Source organism: Suricata suricatta, chromosome 9 (genome assembly GCF_006229205.1).
Source record: "Suricata suricatta isolate VVHF042 chromosome 9, meerkat_22Aug2017_6uvM2_HiC, whole genome shotgun sequence".
In the NCBI taxonomy this organism is placed as follows: Eukaryota; Metazoa; Chordata; class Mammalia; order Carnivora; family Herpestidae; genus Suricata; species Suricata suricatta.
The window spans coordinates 60,747,811-60,770,206 of record NC_043708.1 but is presented as its reverse complement, the minus strand read 5'-3'; the positions used below and the strand labels follow the sequence as shown (position 1 = coordinate 60,770,206).

Genomic DNA, 22,396 nt, shown 5'->3' with positions numbered 1-22,396 from the left:
GGGAAAAGGTAACTGAAATATACATTTAAAGGACACATGATTATATTAAATGTAAAAAAGAAAAATATCCAACTATATGCAGTATATAAGAGGCATATTCAAATCTCAGGATACTGAAGACTGAAAATGAAGATGTTTTAAAAAGGTAGCTCAGGTGGCTCTATAAACAAGATAAATTGTAAGCAAAAAGCATTACCAGAAAAATTCATCAATGACTTTTCAAAAAGTTCAGTTCACAAATGTATTTCAGAATTCCCAGACTGTGTATGTCTAATAAAATGGCTTCAATATAAAGAGCCAAAGTGACATAAGTACAAGGAGAAATAGAAAGATCTACATTTGTAATGAGAGGTCTAACCTAAACCTCAGTTGTTGATAGACCAAGTGGCCACAGCAGAACTCAAACGAGTGGAAATATCCACATATGCAAGAACCTGAAGTTTAGCATCCATAAACATCTTCTGAAATACTAGGAGATAGTCTCTTGCTAAAGAAAATAAATAAATCCAAAAGGAAGACCTTGAATATAGTAAACAAGGGCAATCAAGAAAGCAATTAAAAAAAAAACCCACTAAAAATTCATTACAGAAAAAAGTAATCCTAGAACTAGCTCATATATATATATATATATATATGAGAGGGGGGGGGGGAGAGAGAGAGAGAGAGAGAGAGAGAGAGAGAGAGAGAGAGAGAGAGAGAGAGAGAGGGTTTGCACACATGCAGGGGAATGGCAGAGAGAGAGGGAGACAGAATCCGAAGTGGGCTCCAGGCTCTGAGCTGTCAGCACAGAGCCTAATGCAGGGCTTGAGCTCAAGAGAGGGGAGATCATGACCTGAGCCGAAGTCGGACACTTAACCAACTAAGCCTCCCAGGTGCCCCACTAGATTATCTTAATATGAGAGGTGGATGGAATCAAAAAGGAACTAAAAGCATGCAGACATGGTTATTTTGTACGAAAGGAAGCTATAGATTCTGATTAAGTCTCCAGGATAAAAAACAAATATTTACATACACGTCAAAAGTGTAAGATTAATAACTAGAAAAATACAGTGTATTGTTTCTAAATGACGAGTAAAAAACAGGAGCAGGAACAAAAACAAAATTAGTCAAAGACAGGAAAAATAACAAAACAAGAAAATAAGAAGCATGGTAAAATATGGTATGTCAATCCAAACACGTCTGTGACTCTAACAGGCGTAGGAGGAGAAACAAAGCTAGGAGCTACTTACAAGAGATACCCCTAAAATAAAATGGCACCACAAAGTTGAAAATAAGGACATGAAAAAAAATACCAGAAAAATACTAAAAGGAACACAATAATAATCTCAAACAATACAGAGTTTGAGGTAATTATCAATAATAGAAGATAAAGAAGTCTATTTTTTAAAAATTATAATCCACAATAATCATAATAAAACATTTCTGCATTATCCCCACAATTTCAAAGTAGAGAAAGCAAAAAAGCCTCATAAAAACATAAGGAAAATCTAGAACCACAGTAGGTCTAATACCCTTAGAATCCACTCCTCTGCATCTTTTCCAAGTTTCTCCTGACCAGCAAAATCTTACTATTTTAGTGTGTAAGTTACTTTTTCTCAGGTCTCAGTAGATCTGTCCCTAGAACATGCTAGGAACTGAACCTAGTGATACAGCAAATGGTAACAAGATGACTGTGGTGGGTCTTAAGGAGAATGACAGCCCATTTCAAGACACCGGCACTGGTTGAGGTGATCACATACATTTCACGCAAAGAAGAGCACCTCTCTTCAGATTTTGCTGGACAAGATACCTCCACCGGCAAGGGAAGCTTGGGGTGACTTGGGGCCTCGAGACTTTTAGTTTCATCAAAGTCTAATAAGACATTTCTATTCCAAGTTCTGGGATCCCATTTTTGCCCAGTCAATGCCCTAAGCTTTAATGTAAGAAACTTGCCACACTGTGAATTTATTACTCACAGGTCTACAATCCACGCCATTTTGTACCTGACTTTTATTTAGCAATATCAGGCCCATAAGTACAAGAAATAATAATTCTGGCAGGGCTATAACAGACACTCTGACTTCCTATAGTCCGATCATGATTTGAGCTGAGAACTAGCGAGCCTGAGCTTGTCCTTTCCTCTCTGTAAATATTCTAGTATACGCAGGGCAAGCCACCTCCACGGTTCTGTTCTTTAGTCCTCATTACTGCCCGGACAGTCAGGTCCAGCACTTGCTTGAGATCTCAAGGCATTTGCATCCATTGGTATTGCATCACAATTAACCACAAGTGATAGCTTGATTAATTGGGATTCCACAACATGCCAGATATTACCAGCATCCCATTTTCCATGAGCAAGGATCGGAGCACTGCATTTAAGCCTAGAGAAATCCCCAAATATCGTGTGTGTGTGCGTGTGCATGTGTGCACGTGGGTGCACGCGGTATGTATCTTCTGTACCAATTCTTCCAGTACCAATTCTACTACTCAGGGGCCAGGCAAGAGACAAACTACATACGAATTTGATGAGGGAAGATTAATACGAGGAAACATCTACAGGAGTGTATACTAATGGAGAACAGGGCAGAGGGAGCGCTGCCAAGGAAGGAACAAACATGGAAGAGCAGCCCCTTCCGCAGAGTGGGATTCAAATCTCCTAGACAAGTCTACAGCCCACTGGATAGTGAGAAGCATTCTAGATGCCTAGGGCCAGACCTGGTCCAAAGTGGGTGAGCTGAGGCGGGTCCACTGTGAGGCCTCCTGCTGGGGGCCCACAAGCAAATCAGACGGGCTGGGCACAGGCAACACAACTTGCTGGAGAATAAGTACCACCCTGTGTCCTGCATATTCCACGGACATTGAGGCCAGCTGAATAGGAGCTCACTTGATTCAAACAAGGTGCCCCTGCCTCCTGCAATGTCCCTCCAGCACCCTCTACTGGCAAAGGCTGGCATCATGCCGGATGGCAGAAGAGGAAGGTTTCCAGTGGGGGGGCTCCACCATCAAGGCAGGAAAGGGCACATTTGGAGCCGAGAGGCAGTAAATTGGTAGCTAACACTTATTTACACTCGCTATTGCACCCTCTTTTCTTTCACCCAGCCCATTAGCTGTCTGGGGCTCTTTACCTGACTCACTACCCTAAACCCTCATTCCCAGTGGGGTTAGCCCCGGGTAATACTGCGTAGGGAGTTCCACTAGAGCAGTCTGCTAACCCTCATCATGGACATAGCAGTCCCAGGACAGGGCAGAGCCGAGGGGGCGCCCTAGATATCTGCCATCCATATTTCTCTACATCCTCCTTGGACAAGGAAACTCTCCCTTGATGGTTTATCAATATTCCGGTCTTAGACGTGGGTTGTGTTGTTGTTCATTTTTGTCCATTTGCCTGGTCGTGACTCCTGCAGCCACGAATGGCCAGGTGGCTCTGTCAATATCCACATTCAATAGACCTAGCCCTGTGCCTCCTGGAGGAAGCCTTTGTCCTTTGGGCACTGAAACCTCTAAGCTGGCCCAGCCGAAAATCGCAGGGACAGGAAACACTTCATGAGTTACCATATAACCATTCGAGGGAGTGGGGAGGGTCCAGAGGAGAAGGCTGAAGCACATAGAGGTTAGATACCTCACACAGGTTACACAGTTCCAAACAGCTAATCTGGAAATCAAAATTACGCCCTCCGGACTCTAAAGTCCACATTGTTTCCAAAATACCAGGCGGCCTCCCTACTATCCTGCAGGCAGCTGTGAAGCATTAGCGATAAACACCACGTCAGGCCCCAAACCTCCAGGGCTCTGTCTCAACCTCTCAGAGAATCGCCTGCATCTCACAGACACACAACGCCCAGAGCTGGGCTTAGCTGCCTGCAGGCCTCCCTGCCAGTTTGCGCGGGCGTCACCCCAAACCCAGCATCATTCACCCAAGAATGTTGAAACCGTGGGTCTTACCTTTGTGGCTAGAGTTTTCTTTCCTTAGCTCAGAGCGGCTGTGCTTTTTCCAAGCTCGAGAACATCACAGCAGCACGAGCTCATGGGTCCAGACCTTCGGCGGCTGTTTTACCACACTTTCTACCCCGCGGGCCATGGACACGTAGTCCGGCTCAACGGAGGCCATAGCAGCTTTGCATGGGGTGGGGGCGGGAAGCACAACTGGCGAGAGTGGTGGAAATTTAAGCTTCTCGGGGAGGAACAGGTGACCCTTAAGAATGCCTCCATGCGCAAGCGTGGCTATTGGGAAAAGGAGCAGCAGCTGCGAAGGAGTGAGGCGTCCTCACGAGTGGTTAACCGTCATTAATGCCTCTCCTTCGAGATGCTGGGCGTGGCTGGCCCAGCCTCAGTGATGATCTCTACCTTCATGGCAGGCTAATGGGATGGCTCAGCTCTGGGGAAAATACTAACTTACACCTATGTTAATACAGAGTCTAATACAGAGTCCTCCTTTTTTTTTTTTTTTAAGAAGCAGCTGGCCATAACCTAATGGTGAAAGAAGTGATCATAATGTAGCTACTCTCCTTGAAGATGAAACTTCATAAAAATATAACTTAATGCATACAGGTCACCCCCCAAGACCAGGCTCCACTGTGGGATTTTTTCTGTTTTGTTGTTGTTGTTGTTTTGAGAGACAGAGAGACAGTGTGAGCAGGGGAGGGTCAGAGAGAGAGGGAGATACAGAATCTGAAGCAGCCTCCAGGCTCTGAGCTAGCTGTCAGCACAGAGCCCGAAACGGGGCTTGAACCCACGAACTGTGAGATTATGACCTGAGCCAAAGCCAGACGTTTAACCAACTGAGCCACCCAGGTGCCCCCACTGTAGGTTTTAGAAACATGATCTCATGTGTGTAGCTCTAAGCACTCAGTCAGGGTCAGGCATTACTCGTCCACTTTTTCCATTTTACTACTGAGTCAAGTGAGCACACCTGGGGAAATGGTGCGAAATGAAATGAAGAAAAGTATCTTCAGCTCTGCCAGTTCCTGGAGTCTCCCCTCCCTCTGCTCTGCTTTCCACTAGTCGGAACCTATTTCCTGTGTCTCATGCTCTCAGACCTCAGACGTCAAGCAGTGGATGTGATTCACAAATCAGTGTTCGTGCAAAGAGACAAATAGGCAATGTACCATCATTTAAGTACATTGTTAGGAAAATCTAGCTCTCATTTTTATTAAGTGACTTTGGTTCTGCTTTTTAAAAAGACCAAAAGAGTGAGTGTGATGCTGTGTGTTCTGGAAGGGCCTGCTCTGCCCACATCCCCTTTCTTTTTTTTTTTTTTCCCATAATATTTTATTGTCAAATTGTTTTCCATACAACACCCAGTGCTCTTCCCCTCAAGTGCCCTCCACCATCACCACCACCTGTCTTCCCCCCTCCCCCCTCCCCCCCAACCCTCAGTTCATTCTCAGCTTTCAATAGTTCTAAAGAAGCAACTTATAGGGAACTATGTGATTCTACCCCATCCCCTCCATCCACAGCACTGACAAATGCCCGACCATAGGGTGGTCAGCCTAGACTTCTGGTCTGGCCCCAAAAGATGAACTTTGCAAATCATATTTTTTCCCCTTGGAATTGGAACACTGAAAGCAGCTAGAATGGCACATAGCTTGGGTACCATGGTCTAGAAGAGACTCTCCAGCCAAGAGAAGGGAGAACAGGAGAGAGACAGGGAGGGTGTGGCTGCCCTGGGAGTTTCCTTAGTCCCTGGCCATTTTCTAGGCTTTCAGAGCTAGTCCAATGAGACTTCCACTTCTCTTAGCCTGTTCTTGGATGTCCATGACACTTCTTCTTGAATTTCAACACCAACGAGAGCGCTACCTAGAGGGTGAACGAGCTGTCCACCAGTTAGCAGCAGAATGTCAAGCAAAATCCTGCCCTCCAAACCCACACTGATGCATCTGTCCTCAAAAGTAGGAGTGATCATGAAAATACCCAACGATTGTATGGCAGAGACCCCACTCATCAGAATGGAGGTCCCCCCTGTAAGATGCCCTCTTAGGATGGGTCCTGGCCTCTAGCTTCAGTCAGGATAATCATGGCAATTGGAAGAAGGCCATCAAAAATGACTTCACACCCTCTCTAACAGAGATGCTGCTGCAAGAACTTACCATAAATTATCAGGTGTGATACAGTCTTCACATTTTTCCCGCCCAGACTTGGCCCCTTTGGCCTCCCTGTACTTCCCATGGTGCCAGAAAGGGGAGGGACAGGCCCTTCTGAAAGACAGGGAAAGTCACCCTGGTCTGGCACACATTCCAAATCCTTAGGTGGAACTCAAGTAGTCGTTTCCATTTTGGTCAGTCTGTATCCACATGAGTTAGGAGTCAGGGTGTGGCCCTCAGAGCAGGCAGAAAAATCTCTCTGAAGCTCTTGGGGGAGATTTTATAGGTCCCTGTAGAGAAAGACATACTTCGTTGGTGGCCATGGTAAAAAGTCACGGGCATGCTGCCTCCATGTACAGGCAGAGGACCACTCACTCCTTCACACAGCCCCTGTGGAGCCCGTGGGCTCTGCCAGTGATGTCCACTTTTGCACAAACTCGAACGAAATTTGTGAAAACTAGGTACCCCTTGCATATTTCTAAGCTAATATCTAAATTTTTCAATTTGAGTTTAAAGTTAGAAACAGTGTTACTTAAAATACAAATATTGGTGATTTAAAACTATTCCATATTCTCTTAAATGTAAATGTAGAAATGGATTGTGAGATAGAATGTGACTGGAGGGTGAGAAATCCTCTTTAAGGAGCTGAGATTGTCAGTATCTGGGCAAAGTTGTTGGGCAAAAATGCTCTAAGCAGAGGGAACAAGTGCAAAGGCCCTGAGGCAGGAACAGACCTGACTTGTTTGAAGAACAGGAGACTGTTAGTGTTGCAGAAACACAGAAAACAAATAAAAGAGTGGTAAGAGAAAGACTGTAAGAGAGAGGGGTAGGCAGAGGCCAGATGGAGCAGAACTCTGGAGGCCACTTGTGTTTACTTCTTTTTGCCCCTGCACACTCTCCACCCCTATGCCTCTGCCTTGGGCCACAGGAGTCTGACCTGTGTCTCTCTCAGTGGACATTGTTGACTGGTGACTTTTAGAAGTGCTTAGCCAAAGGTGTGCTCCAGCAGGTCTGCAGAGTAAAAAGCAGGAGGGTGGGGGGTTTATCCCCCTGGCTCCCTTCTTACAGGGTCCCATGAGCCAGGTGGGTTCCTCCAGCGAGGGTCCCCGCTCCTGTCAGGGAGTCTCTCTACCCTGGCCCTGGTTCTGGTTACCACTTTCTTTCCCCGCCTCTCCAACCCCTCCATGTCTGGGGCGATGCCACTTGCTGTCACAGCCTTGAGTATGGCACTCTTGTGGTTTCCCTAACACCCTCCCCATTGGTAAAAAGTCCTCCTATTTAAGTCTTCTCCAATCAGCCTCATTTTTGTGGGTCATCTATTTCCTCCTGGGATCCCGCTTGGCACGCCATGATAAAGTGCTTACATTTTATTAGCAGTATTCTGAAATCCTTTGGTAATCATCATCTGTCCTGCGAAATTATAAAGTCGTGTTTCAGACCTTTGTTACTCTAGCTTTCACTTCCAGTGCTTCTGTGGTGTTACAGGAAATGCAGTGACTCTATACGTGATGCCTGACACAGCTACACGACACTTGAGAGACAACCGGTCCATTGAGAACAAAATGCAGTTGGAGGCCACGAAGTTCAAGTCTCGAGCGCCATTCCCATGCACAACCCTCTCTGGGGAATGCACTGCAAAGTCCATTCCCCTCTCCAGGTTAAAAACTTCCTCTTCACCCTCGTGTCGTTATTTGGAAGGCTTTCAGCCATGACCATATTTAGTCATATTTGGGGAGGGGTGGGAAGGGGTGGGCTGAGCACTCAAAAGAAAAATAAAGTCTGTATACATACTTCCATAGCTGAGTTTGGTTTGCTCCTAGCATACTTGTCTGGGAAAGCCTCAGCCAGAGGCCGAGCGACTAACAAAACAAACCAGAATGAAAACCTTTCCTCTCCGCCGGGTGGACACTGGCTGCTTTCATTCATCTCCATCCAAGAATCCTCATGTCACGTCATGGCTTTGTCACACTGCAGGAGCCGAAAGGGGCTGCGAGGCCACCGCTGATGGAAGACGGTCCACGCTAATCACTGCAAGTCACAACTGTCTTATTTTGTTTTTTTTAAAGCGTGTTTCCTTCATCAAGATAACATAAATGTACTGACAAAGGGAAGCGCACAGACAGCCCAGAGAGGAAGCAGGAGGTAAGAGCGGATTGCCCAGTTAAAAACAGGAACATGTGCAGAGGAGAAAGTGTCCGTCCCCTTGCAGGCCGAGCCAGGTTCCCAGCACCCTGAGTGGCCGCTCCAGGACGGGAAAAACCCCTGGTGCAATATACTGAAACCAGACGTTCCGCTCACACCTTCTGAGAAAGCCAGGGAAGGCCAAGAAGTGTGTGGGCTCCTGAAAATAAGAAGCGAAGAAGAAAGGATGTAGAGGCTGGTTAAAAATAAAACTTATCAGATGAGAATTAAGTCCGCAGAATGTTATCTCTCCCCGCAGGAGGGCGGAAAAAAATATAGGCATGTCAAGGAGAACACGGGCCACAGGATGAATAAGCAGAAAAATAGGAGGAAATGACCAAGCAAAGGAGTCAACCCTGCAGGGGGAGGGCCTTTCTTGAGGTGCTGACTTTCCAGGACAGGCTGATAACCCTCAAGGGCCACAAGAGAAACCAGCCAGGGCACCATTTCTCGTGCAGAGATCTATTTTTGTTCCTTCTGTACCTTTTTCAGATCGATTGCTTTTTTTCGCCCCCCCCCCATGTACATTTATTGTATTTTCAGAAGAAAAAAAATAACGGTCTGTGGAAGAGGTTCTTGGGGAATTCCTACTTCCCGGCATTCTTACAGCAGGTAACCTTGTCCCCAATGAATTTCTCAAAATCCAGAGTGTCAGCAAGTACTTGAGCCCTGGCCCAGCTGCACGCTCCTGCTTCGCTCATCCTCACCCAGCCTTCCCCCCCCACGGCTAGGAACAGCTGCCCCCACCTCCCCCCACCACCCACCTACTGATCGTCTGGGATCTGGAAGGAATTTGGGTTCCTCCCAAAACGGCCTTCCCAACAGGCCTACCACACCCAGATTCTGTTCTCTTTTCACTTCCATTCCCCTGGAAGTTCACAAATGATAAATAAAGTGCTCCTTCCATTTCTCAATCCTGAGTTACCTTCCGCCTGTACATCGGCCAGGCATCTGTCACGGGGGCTACGCCGTTCTCCCTCAAATAACAGACACAAAACAAGGACTACTTGTTAAATTAATGTTTAATGACCCAGCGTTGATCTGCTCCTAAAATAATGAATTTCATTCCACAACTGCTCTTAAATCTGTGAGGCGAAACTGTGACAATAAAACACAACCGCCATTCTCTGGGATGGTGCTCTAATTTAAAAAAAAAATAAAAGAACCACAAAAATGATCTTTCTACGTTTTCTTAAGCAATCTCAGCACTCAAGAGTATGAGCAGCAGCCACTTCCAAAAACGCTGACTTTTCTAAGTGCTAAGTTTATCAAAGGTCAAACAAACAGGATTCAAGAAAGAAATCTGGTGCTTTTTCAGCTCTCCTAGTTTTTAAGAAAGCAAAAGAGCTGGTATAAAGAAATTAAAATGACATCCTCCTAGAGGCCACCTTAAAGACACTCGGCAGAGACTGTCCAAGTGCCTCTGAGAATTAAAAATGTTTATAAATCTCCACTCGATGTCATTCAGAGGTGATGAAAGCACTGAAGACAACAGAGCCTTGCTCAGTCTCTTCCCTTAGTTGCTATTTCTCAGATGGAGAATTGTCAGCAACAGAACTACCCTGACATCTCAGCTCTAACTCAACCCCGAAGTGGGAAGGTAGGTGTGCCAAAAAAGGAAATTCTGCTCTCCTCCCCCAGAGAGCATCAAGACAGGGACAGGAGGGCAGCAGCTTACACACTGCCCAAATGTCACGGTGATGCCCTGTGGCACTCCTCCACATGGCACCCAGGGAATCCAATCTGCTTTCCCTTCGTGGCCCACCCTGCATAACTCTGCTGTATGGATGATGGCATGCCCCATCCTGCTCATGCCCCGCGTTAGCACGAGAGGCCAACATTGGACATATGCCTAAAGGCCCTCCGCCATCCTGAGGGGCAGGCACAAAGAACCCATTACAAAGTCAAGGGAGAATTCAACTATGAAGTTGGTGATGTCTGTTCATGGGGTTTACACTGAATAACCGACATTCCTTTACGAGGCGGGCACTAGACCCCTGTCGATAACCAAAACATTACGTAAAATGCAAGCAGCTAGCATTTAAAGCCCCCCTTCTCCCGACTCCACGCTTTCCTCTTCTGTTTTACCTTCCCCTCTGTGGGAAGGAGATATCACAGATAACAAGTACTGAGGAGCTGGAAGTCCCACGTCAAACCCGACCCCGTTGAGCTACTCCATTACCCTGTAACCTTGGACAAGCCACTGAACCGTCTGGAGAACACTCCCTCCTGTGTAGAGAAGAGCAGTATCACAGTGGCTGCAAAGAAGAAACACGCGAGAGCCTGAAGCACGGTCTGGCCATAGCGGTATTTCTGAGTATGCAGTCATTTTGCTGGTTGTTCTGTGTCAAGAATCTTTAACCGCCGAGCCTGGCCTTGTAAATGTAAAGGAGCTGGGCCATGATAAATGCAGCCTCGCGAACGACCTAACCTACCAACATGGAGAATCAGCAATATCTTAAAAAAAAAATCACATTCGGATGGGAGTGGGTCTGAACGTCGATTGCTTCTTTAATGTAAACCAGCGTATATGACCCAACAGAGCTCCACGATGACCAGCTTCATTTGGAGAACTATTTGTCTCCGCCGTTTCGACAACAGTCTCTCACCACTTCGTGAACCAAAATTCTTTTCATATCATCCAAAGGCTTTAAGACTGAAGCTAAGTCGATCTTCGATGATTTTTATTTAAAATAACTTTACCAAGAACAACCTTTGGGCTAGTCCTCGTCGTTAATCAAATAAAAAAGGACCTGACACGTCCAAACTCCTGTTTCATACAAACTGCTGACCCAGCCTGGCATTCCCCATCATTGCTTTCTAAAACTCGGGAAATTTCAGGACTGAATGACCCAAAGAAATTAGGAAGACCCAACCTCTAAAAAACCTGAGGTATTTAAAGAAGAAAAAAATCACGTCTGAATGGAAAATTCATGATTCAGACAGCCCAGCATTTAATTGGTATTAACTACTCTACTAAAGATCTATTTAATGCACTTAGGTAAGACTTTTTATTTCCATGAAGTAGGATCTTTGGCTCAAAATTTAATCTCCTGCCAAAGACTCTGTGCTATATAGGTGACGTAACACTGAGGTAGGCTCTTAACATTTCATTGCCAGGAATATAGAGGAAATTGATCAGATTATTTGCCAAATGATGTTTCTTCAGCAGGGCTAAGTCTTCCCCTAAGTGGGCTGTCAAAGACAGTAGCAAAAAGCAGACCCTATTAAAGTTTTATTTTCCAGGTTAAATCTTCTAGGGCTCAAATTCAACCATGAAAAAAAAATCAGTGTATTAAAAACTGATGTGATATATAGTTTATAGGACCTTTGTCTGAAAGACATAAGCAAGGCCTAAGAGGCCAGATGATCTGGCATGTCAAAATATTGGCTAAAATGAAAGATACAAGACATAGAATTAGAATGACAGGATATTCCGTCAGAATCTTGTCACTAGCACCCTCATGCCATTAGCAACCATGGGGAAAAGTTACAATTTTATAGAATATACAATTCCTAGCAAATGACGTTCTTTCCTTCTCTCTTACTGATGTATTTCACCAAAAACGGTGAAGGATGTGCTCTGTCCTATCAGAGGTTATTCTTATGTTACTCCGTAAGTCCCAGGCTATTAAAGGGAAGAATGTTTCTTGGTTCAATTTTCAGATTCACTGTGGTCAACAACCTATTCCAAAAGATAAACAAATACAGAATGACACTATGACCAAAGCTTTAGGAAACTCCTAGCATCGATTTGTACGTCAACGAGAGAAAGATGTGTGTAAAAAAATTCTAGTGAGCCCTTTCTGCCAAAGATGGAGGAAATGAATCAAACCATTAAGACACTAAGGTGGGAGAGCAAGTTTATTCAACCAGTATTTATGGAGCCCTTAATATGCCAGGCACTGTTTTAGGTGCTGGGAATACATTCCATTGATTAAAAACATACAAAAATCTCTGTCTTCATTGTGCTTACACTCTAGAGAAAGGATACAAGACAATAAACACAATAAATAAGTAAATTACATAGTAAGTTAGAAGGTGATAAGTACTATGAAAAAAATAGAGCAGTCATGAGAATGAAGAACAGCCTTATCTGGAAATTTTCCAAAACCAGAAGCGGAAAAAAGTAAGCCTCTTTCTTGGAAAGTGTATGTATGTATCTCTAAGTGACAAAAGAATGTATTTCTGGCTCTTTTAATGTTCATGAGATTTGCAAAGAAGAAATTTAAACCTATGAAAATGGAACTGAAAACCAGGAAGAATAACTTTCATAAAATAGGTGGACAATTCAGGGTTCCTGAGACAGTGGAATCTGTAGGTCTACTGTAGTGGACTCTTCCATAGTTCTAGCAAATTCCATGATTCTGGACATACTGCCAACCACAGTGGATCTGAAGAGTCAATTCTGTTGAAGAAAGGCTACTAGGGACAGAAAATGTAGACAAACTCAAATAGCTTTTCAGGATTTTTTTGTTTTATTTCCATTTCCATTTTAAAATACAAAGCCCAATTTTTTGTTATTTTCTCATTCTGTTAAAGAAGAAGGGTGAGCTCATTAAAAAGGAAAACTGAAACACAGGAAGGCCTACATTTCCAACCCCACTGGCACTCTCAAATTGTTTAAGATGCACACTTGAAGATTATTGTATTTTGTCAGATCCACATCTTTTGATACTATTTTTAGAGCTTGTGGTCTCTGAATTACCTTCCAGGTAGGTTCTTTCCCCCTTTGATTTAAATTCAAAATCCACTTCAACAAAGTAACCCAAACAATTTATGCCTAGTTTTTGCCTCTGGGGAACTAGGTTCTCCATGTAAGGAGTGGAAATAAAAAATAAATGGTGTATCATCGTTGATCAGAAAGTCCTATTTTCAGCCAAATGGGGCAGTGGCAGAAAAGTCCAGGTTAAAGACCAGGAAGAAAAAGAGTGTCCACCCACAGGATACTTACAAATTGCCCTTTCTAGAGGTAATAATGTCATTGGGTTGTGATAGTTCTCCAGAAACCCCAAAAGTCCTGGATTAAGAATATCTGGATATTGTTCCAATGACACAAATTTCTGTTTCCTGCTGTTAAGGCTTCAATGATGCCTCTCTATGGCATCTGTCACCATTGTTTTTTCTTTGCAAACCTCCTCCTTTCAAATCAGGAAGTGTACATAACGTGCAAGTAAGATTCATTCCCTTGCCCTTGCTTCCAGGATCTTGTTTTGATAGCCAGTATGACCAAACCTATCCATTAAACTGCTGGCCAGCGTCTGCAGGTGTTTCTGGAGTTAACAAATGAGTTCATCTTGCAAGGAGAGTGTCTGAAGGTGGACACAGTCTCGGCAAGAAAACAGAAAAGTACCGTATGTAAGACAGGGATGTGAAGGATGTAAGTAGGAGGGGGGTTTCTTGTCACCAAGTAACTGAAGAGGCCTTCTTTGGATTTCAACTCTTAAAGAGAATTTAGGAACCATTACTAAAATGGATGAGTCCAGCGGATTTCAGAGCACAGTCAGTCTTCAGTGAGGGCAGATTCAGTCTCCCCTGGGTTGGGGACAAGAAAGAAAATAAAAAAGGATAAGAAGCCAAATCTGATGAGTTTAATGTCATGAATGTCACCAAAAAAGCTTCCAGTGAATACCTCCCATCTTATAATACAAAGTTGAACACAGTGCCCCCTGACAGGACTTAGCAAAATGGGTTTTCTTTGGTTTTTTGATATAAATACAGTCCAAATGGGTCAGGGGTTAGCCAATGTTACATACATCTTTATTTTAATCTTAGATTAGCTTTTCTTGATTAATATGCCAATGACCACAGTGACTCTTCAAGAGAAGGGATATAGTATGTAACATTTCCCACATTTAAGGGGCCAGAAATTTATCTTTCGAAAACCAACTTGGCAAGATTGGCAAGATGTGGATTGCCACAGATTTTGGGAAATGCTGCCCTACAACTGGATGCAGGACAGGAATGGTGTTGAGGCAGGAAGGGACAGAAATGACGTGAAGTCATACTCAGTTTGTATTACCTGAACCCAGTGTCTGTACACAGAGTCACAGTCCCACACCAATAGAATAAATCAACCATTCTAACGGGCCTCCATTGCATCCCCTATGAAATGTGCCAAAATCATGGGCCACAATGAACGTTGTGATTGATGGGCAAATATTAATGATAAAAAGTTAACTATTTCCCATCTGTTATAAACTGTCACACCATCAGTGGACATTCACAGGGGATGTCCTTTGCATTTTTTCTGATGTTTTTCCAGCAGAGCTCAGGCCTGGGTTTCAGAATTAAGCCCATCAAGATGTCAGGGCATCTGAAGCTAAGCCAAGGCTGAGACAGAACAGAGTACAGATGACCCCTGAACAATATGGGTTCACTTCTACACAGATTTGTTTCAATAAATACAGCACCGTGCTGTAAATGTATTTTCTCTTCCTTAGGCTTTTTCTTAATGGCATTTTCTTTTCTATAGCTTCCTTTGCTGTAAACATATAGCACATAAATACACAGAACATATGAAAATGTGTTGACTGTTTAATGCTTCCTATCAACAGTAGGCAATAAGTAGTCAAGCTCTGGTGAGTCAAAAGGTATATGCAGATTTTCAAGTGCAGGGAGGTCGGCACCTCTAACCGACTAACCACCGCCCCCTGCATTGTTCAAGGGCCAACTGTATGTTACAACATATACAACAAAAGTCAAAGGTTGACTTGATGAAAAGTCGCCGAAAATTTTCAAACACGTACTGGTTAAATTCCTGAATTTCTTTTTGGCTTCCGCCCTTTCTTCGGCATCAAAGTACCAAACAGTCAAAGCGTATCTGTGAAAGATAAGCAGATGTAAGAAAAGAAGATGAAAAATACTACCAAAAAATTTAAAAAATGCTATGAATTTCACTCCAGAGTCATTTATAAAGCCAACATTTAAAGTTGTCCCAGTTATTAGAAATCCATCCCGATTTCAATTTAAAATAAACTTCTCCGGTTTCAATTCTATTTAAATGTAATAAAGCACGTAAGGAATTCCAAGTATGCACCAGGCATTATCCTGAGCAATGGGAATTCAAATGATCGTGTGAATACATCTGCCCCTTTCTCAAGGAGTGCAGGCTTCCACAGGGGAGACAGGCCATTTCACAAATAATGTAACAGTCAAGATGATCTACACAGAAAGGACTAGAAGGGTGTTGTTCTGCTAAAAACTGGAAGACCCAAGATGTTGGGGAGAGCACAGAGAAGAGGAGGGGTCCATTGAGTAAACCTTTGAGGAGTAATTTATTTAAATGACGGAACACTTAATGCTCTTGGCTGGCTTTCCTTAGTTTGGGATACTAAGGCAAAGATACAGCGGAATGATGATGCCCTCAAGCTGTCTACAGTGTTCCCATTAATTTGCTTTAGCCCATCTATGGGATAGACTGTAACAGGAGTCATTTCATGCATGAGTTTTCAAAAAGTTTCATTTTATAATTACTATTAGCTACTGGAATTTCTAGAATAGCATTCAAATTTCTTTTCAGGTGTTCCCCATCAGCGTCTAATGTTTCTCCTGTGACTCTGGTCATCAAGGGATTGGGGAATGACGAGGGAATTCTGGCAGAAACGACAGGTTCCAATTATCACACCCCATTAAACCAGCCACAGGCAGGCTCTGGGGGCAGAATTGGTTACCTGCTCACCTAGGGCACATTCCAGTTTGACATTTAATATGCAGCTCTGTGTGGGATGTGGGTCCATGATTTCTGGAGGGGAACAACTCTTAAGTCTTAAATACTTTACACAGGTGATTCTAATTTAATTAGGCTTGTTAGGGTTCAGTCATTATCCTACCCAAGTTCTCTTCCCTTGCCCCCAGCTGACTCCCTGTTCAAACTGCACCGCCACAGCATGCCGGCTGCAGGTGGTTTACGGCACTGGTCACAAAACAAAGGTAATGAGAGGCAGAATCTGAAATGAGGATTGTGTCAAGAGTTTCTAGATTATTACTAAACAAGGTTTTTTGTTTTAAGAATTTTTTATTTTTCTTTAATGTTTGTTTTAATTTTTTTTTTTACATTTATTTATTTTTGAGAGACAGAGACAGAGCACCAGTGGAGGAGGAGCAGCGAGAGGAGACACAGAATCTCAGCTGTCAGCACAGAGCCTGCTGTGGGGCTCAAACTCACAAGCCGCGAGATCATGACCTCAGCCAAAGTTGGATGCTTAACTGACTGAGCCACCAGGCACCCCAGATGTTTGTTTTTAAGAGAGATAGAGAGCACAAGCCGGGGAGAGGCAGCGAGAGCTGGGAAGAGCGGATCTGAAGTAGGCTCGGTGCTGACAGCAGAGAGACCAACGTGAGGCTCAAACTTGCAAACCGTGAGATCATGACCCAAGCCCTAAGTCGGACGTTTCACTGACTGAGCCACCCAGGTGCCCTCTAAACGATACTAGTTATTCAGTTAATCTGAAAATCTTCTCGTGCTTGATCTAAAGACGGGGCTTTTAAAAATCCAACACAGAATTTACCGGCACAGGACTGGTATGGTGGGCCTAAACCAATTTTAAGCAAAGGAAAGGGTAAAAAGGAAAAGTAGAAACAAATTCCTCTTTCTTTCCTCAAGATTCTTTCTCTGTTTGGAACTGGCAACTCATAAATTCATCCCAAGTTAACCATCAGAATTTCTGATATGTGATGGCCAGCATTCTCTAGGGACAGTTCATCATTAAATTTGTTTATGGTAGAAGTGGCAAAGAAAGAAGAATAAAATACTGTGGGGAATCTGGAATCCACTGTGCTCACCTGACAGTCAACAATTTGTTAATAGTTCAAAATGACATGAGGTTTTGTAAAGAACCAAAGGACTCTAGTTTCCCCTTTAACTATTTTTGCCTCCAAACAGGTTTGCTATCAGCTTCGGGGTGTGGTTGGTTTCTCAGACACACAGGACACGACTTTAGGGAATTCTGTGGGAAGTGAGTTTTGTAGGAAAAGCTTGCCAGGAGGAATCGTGGCCTTGGCTATTACCTGGTCGAGTAGGAAGGCTGGACTTCATGTGGATTCCTGCGGTCTGACCAGAAGAACAAGAGTCTATCGAAAATGGGCTCCACGTCCGCTACGAATGATTTCCCTTCTGGAAAAATCCGCAGGATCCCACCATGTACCTGAAGGCCACAAAGGAGATGGATTATTTCCTAGCCTCGCACATAATTAACGAACATGGTATTTCAGCCTCATCTAGAAACAACCTCATCTTCCAACCTCCACTCCAGGTGTGTATTACAAATGCTCTTCAATCTTATACCCTGTACTAAATTTTATTTCAGACCTATCTAGTCATATCTCCTTAACCACCTCATACCAAATGAATCCTTCCTACCCCCGTCATGAAATCCATGGGCACAAAATGGGAGTGCTATTAGGTCCAATCTCACAAAATTGCCAACACTTGACTGGTTTTGACCTACAATTTTGTATGGTTCACTTTAATATTACGAACTTCCTAGGAGAGCCCTCACACAGAACATTCCATTCTGTTAGAATTTATAGTTTTCTTTTGAAATCCTCCAGCTCCTGTGTGATCTCATCAGCTGGAACTTACATGCTCTTTTTTCTGAACTCAGACCGCCTTATCTGTACCTTGAATTAGATGGATCCCTCTTTTCCTCGGATTACTTTTTACAAATACACCCACCCAACCCTCCTGTTAGGATAACCACATCAAGGTAGAATTTAGGTCTCACACATCAGTGTCTCCGTACAGCACAATGCCTGGCATTAGCAGGCACTCCCATATTTGTTGAATGGTTTCATACTTTGTGATTTATGATCACTGACGTGATAACTCTACTCTCTTGCCTATAACACTACCTTTCAAGATTTTAAAAGACAACTAAGGGACCTATTCCAGTCATGATACCAAATAGGGCGAAGAGACGAGCCTGGTCTCTTCTGACTCGCTGGTGTTCCAGGTTTTGTTTTCCTGATGCCAGAGAAAATATCTTTGCTTTAGGACAACCGTATCTGCCCTAATGAACAGGAAACGGAGATGCAAAAGGTTCAAAAGCCAAATGAGCTTGAAAAGTTCTCTGACTTCTCAGACTCCTAAATCATCCTTAACTTTCAGAAAGCATACAAATTCCAGACAAATGTTTGTAAGCGTGGAACCAGATTTCATATCTCTATCTATCTATATGTTCAAAAGTACTAAAATAAGCCAGAAAGCCTTTGGCGGTCACAAACCATGGTGAGCCATGGCAAGCGGCCACCAGCGAAACATATCACCCCAAGAGGACTGTGTGGGAAACCTCGCCGGGGGCCGGTTTTATATCCTACAGTTAGTTCTATTTTTGTGGCATTCTCTCAATGTTGCTGCTGGAAGGGGAAAGTATATATCTTACTGTGTGCACTGAAAATCCTATCAGCTCTGGAGTAGACAAAAAAAAAGAACTGATCCCCATTCTTAAAATAATAAATTACCTTCTATCAACCACCCTTCCCATAACCTAGTAATGACCCTTCCTTCCCCGCTTCCCCATCAAATTAGCTTCATATCTGTTATTTTCATCTTGTTAACTTAAGTACTAATGCCACAGTAGGAGAAAAAAGGGAAGTGGTGACGTAGAAAAGATTCATTCATGGGAATTAAGAATTCCAAACTCCTCTCTAAGTCATCTGAATTAGCTTCCTATAGTTTCTAACTCCACACTCCACTCCCTTTAGTCCAAAGTACCTTGGCATCCCAATTCTTGTTCAGATAGTAGATACAGGTGATGCAGCGGCCGTCACCGTTGGGGTTGTCCACGTGTCGAACATAACCCGTTCCATTTCCCGGGTAGCAAGCCACCATTGCCTGCGGAGAAATCCCGAGAGAGCTGGGTAACAAAGCGGAGACAATCCATGCCTGACGGGGAACAGCTGGGGAACAGAGGTCTCTGGGTGCTGCGTGACATTTACAGGTGGCTGCTGGCTTCTTAATTGCACGTACGATACATACATTTAGACTCATCATAGAAGATTAACAGCCAAGTCATACCTTAGGTTCAGCCCAAGTGGAAAGTGGTTCAGCAATATTCCCACTGTTCTAGAACATTTCAGACAGTAGCCCAGCTATCTCATTAGGACGCCCTGCTTTTCTCCAATCCTTCTTTTGGCAAAAGCAGGTTCTGAGCTCCCACCCTAGACCCACGAAATCAGAATGGCTAGGTAATGGAGTTTAGGGATTATGCCTGGTGTAATAAATGCTCCTGAATCCCCAAATTACCCCGTCTTCGAACAATGGCGATGGCTGCATTGACAAGAAGACTGGAACCAACCGCAAAGGAGGGAAAGATCAGGCTTGCTTGATAAAATGCGTAGGATAGAAAGAGCAGGAAAGGAAGGGTCCAATCAGAAGGAATCTATGCCCCAATTTGTTAGGACAGGCAGCGTGATCAGGTGCAATTCACAGAAAAAGCCCCAGACATATCTTAGTGTGTTTCTCAATACTCTCCTACTGTCTTCTCTCCTACTGGTAATTATCACATCAGATGATAACCTGAAGTCTTCTTCCTTTGTCCAAGCAACTACCTGTATCAGCCAGGTGGAGGCATAAACTAGAAAGCCATACAAACAAATCCTACTGAAAATTACTATTAAAGAAGTACTATTACTAGGGCACCAAAACTCTAATTGTTCCACGGGAAAATTAGAGGAAGGAGTAGAAAAAAATGGGCAAAGTGCAAAAGCTAGTTCTTTCCACAGGACACTGCCTTATTTCTAAAATATTTTCATAGGGATGAGATCTATGCAGGGAAGATATTGGAACATAAAATGAAGAATGGTATGTTTTTTCCTGTTTTTTTTGTCTGATGCAACTTAGTGCCCAGAACAGTGCCCGACACATGAAAGGTATCTGTTTAAGATTTGGTAAGTGCAGGGGTGGGGAGGGCACATGGGGGGCTCAGTGGGTTAAGCATCCTACTTCAGCTCAGGTCATGATCTCTTGCTGGGTTCAAGCCCCACATCGAGCTCTGTGCTCAAAGCTCAGACCCTAGAGCCTGCTTCAGATTCTGTGTCTCCCTCTTTTCTCCCTCTCCCTCTCTCTCTGCCACTCCCCAACTCATGCTTGCTCACTGCCTCTCTCTCTCAAAAGTGAATATTTTAAAAAACTAAAAATAAAAAAATAATAAAATTTGATAAGTCAATGAAATAGCAAGTGGCTTTGTCCTTTAAAGAGCAAATTTACATTCTACCTAAATCAATAGAGATTTGTCATTTTTTTTAAACTTTATTTTGAGAGTGAGCGAGAGAAAGAGAGAGAATGAATCCCAAGCAGGCTCCACACTCACAGTGCAGAGCCTGATGCAGGGCTCGATCCCATGAACTGTGAGATCATGACCTGAGCCGAAATCAAGAGCTGGATGCTTTACTGGCAATCACCCAGGTGTCCTAAGATTTTCGTCATTTTAAAAACCTATCTTCAAACATACATGTAGTGATCCAGTAGGTATTTTCCCTCATAAAGGGCATAGTTGTTTTACTGGTTAAATGATCAGTCACGTAGAGGCCCAAACTAAAGCATTAGTGGCTCGAAGAAACAGCTTCAATGCTATGGGTGCCAAGTCCCTCCCAGCAGGAGCATGAACCCATGAATGAAGCATGTAGCTTGAAAGGCATCACACACACTACGCACTAGCACAACAATAAGGCTGAAGAGGACCTCGGCTTTACAATGATCTTGACACTTAATTCACTGTCTCCCTCGCACAGCTATCAATCCCCACATCCTGCCTCTGAACATCAAAAATGTCAATGCAACGTCATCTCGGAGCTGCAGTTCGGCTGTTAGCCTGAACCCTGTCCAAACAGTGGAATTTTGAGGCCACTGCCATCAAGACTTAACCAATGTGGTACCGTCAAGCAAAGGATGGCTTGGAGGAAGCTGACCGGTAGCAGGCAGAAATGATGGGCCTGGCTGGGAAGAAGAGATAAATGAAGTCACCTATAATGACTAAAGAATTACTCATCCCTGGAAGCAGCTATTAGGATTATAAGAGCCACCACTGAGCCAATAATGAAAGTCACTTAAGCCACAAACAATTATAGGCTAGATTCCCTACCATCTCAGCCTCTCCCCACTCTGAGGCCCTGAAAAGAAGCAGCACTCCATCGATGCTATATAATCTTATATTCTTGAACAGCTCTAGTCTAAGGAAAAGGTCAGTGGTCTGGATGCCTGCCATCTGGCCCACTCAGCAATGAATTGTGTGAACCCAGGCACAGTCTCTTTTCTATAAAGAAGGGCTTTAGTCAGAGGGCCTCTGAAGGTCTAAGACTATATCTAAGCAGCAACCCCAGAAGGAGGAACAGGGTTCTTTGGGGCATTAGGAAGCACTGATCTGCCTCAGAATTCAGTTTGTATTAAGTAGTTAAAAAAACAGACACAAATTCACAAAAGTACATCCTTTACGAATTGCTGCATCTATAAAACTTATACACCGAAAAAGAGCTAGCACGTCCCGGGGACTTATTAAGACAAAGCCCCTAAGTGCCAGCAAAGTATCTGATTGCTTCAGGAAGGGGAACAGAGGGCATGTTTCTGGCCAGGGTGAATCTTCACCCTCTCTCCTGGTTTCTGAAGCCACAGCATCAAGTTGGAAACAATGGAAGGAAATTATTGTGGGCCTCAGTGGGCCTGTCGTAACGACATAGGCCAATTTTGTCAGTGTTTTCTGGACAAGAGCCACTGAAGACAGGTCTTGGCTTGGGCACGTTCCCAACTCTTTGTTGGTCTCTGATCTAGTCTAGAACCAGGAGGCTAAGGATGTGCTGAGAAGCAAGGCTCACTTCAACAACTAGTCGTGCATTCCTGTGCCAATTTGCGCACGGGGCCGAAACAAACCCCGGAAACCGACTGGTTCAACTGTGTTGCTGTCTAAACCTCATCAAGCCTGGGAAGGGATTTATAACGTATAAAGGAGGAGCATGCTTCCGCACAGTAAGAACAGGGCCAGAGTGCTTGAATTACCGTGCGACCAACATGCCAAGCAATGACACTGACACTGACCAGAGGATGACTCATTTATTGTGGGTCTTTTATTTGCCAACACTTCCTGACTGGATTACTATTTGAAATTTATAGAAGTTTAATAACACATGAGTGTGGTCCACAAGAGCACATACAATATAGCCCT

The 22,396-nt window shown here is 43.8% G+C and overlaps 1 protein-coding gene across 1 annotated transcript in view; it reads right to left on the bottom strand.

Moving 5' to 3' along the window:
- Positions 1-12,086: 12,086 nt before the first annotated feature.
- EGLN3 (egl-9 family hypoxia inducible factor 3) overlaps positions 12,087-22,396 on the bottom strand; it is a 29,229-nt gene continuing 18,919 nt past the window's right edge. The window contains exons 2-5 of the mRNA XM_029951334.1: positions 18,955-19,074; positions 17,250-17,386; positions 14,990-15,063; positions 12,087-13,775 (exon numbers count right to left, since the gene is read on the bottom strand). Of these exons, the coding sequence (XP_029807194.1) occupies positions 13,744-13,775; positions 14,990-15,063; positions 17,250-17,386; positions 18,955-19,074 (363 nt within the window). The 3' untranslated portion in view covers positions 12,087-13,743. The remainder of the gene's footprint in view (positions 13,776-14,989; positions 15,064-17,249; positions 17,387-18,954; positions 19,075-22,396) is intronic.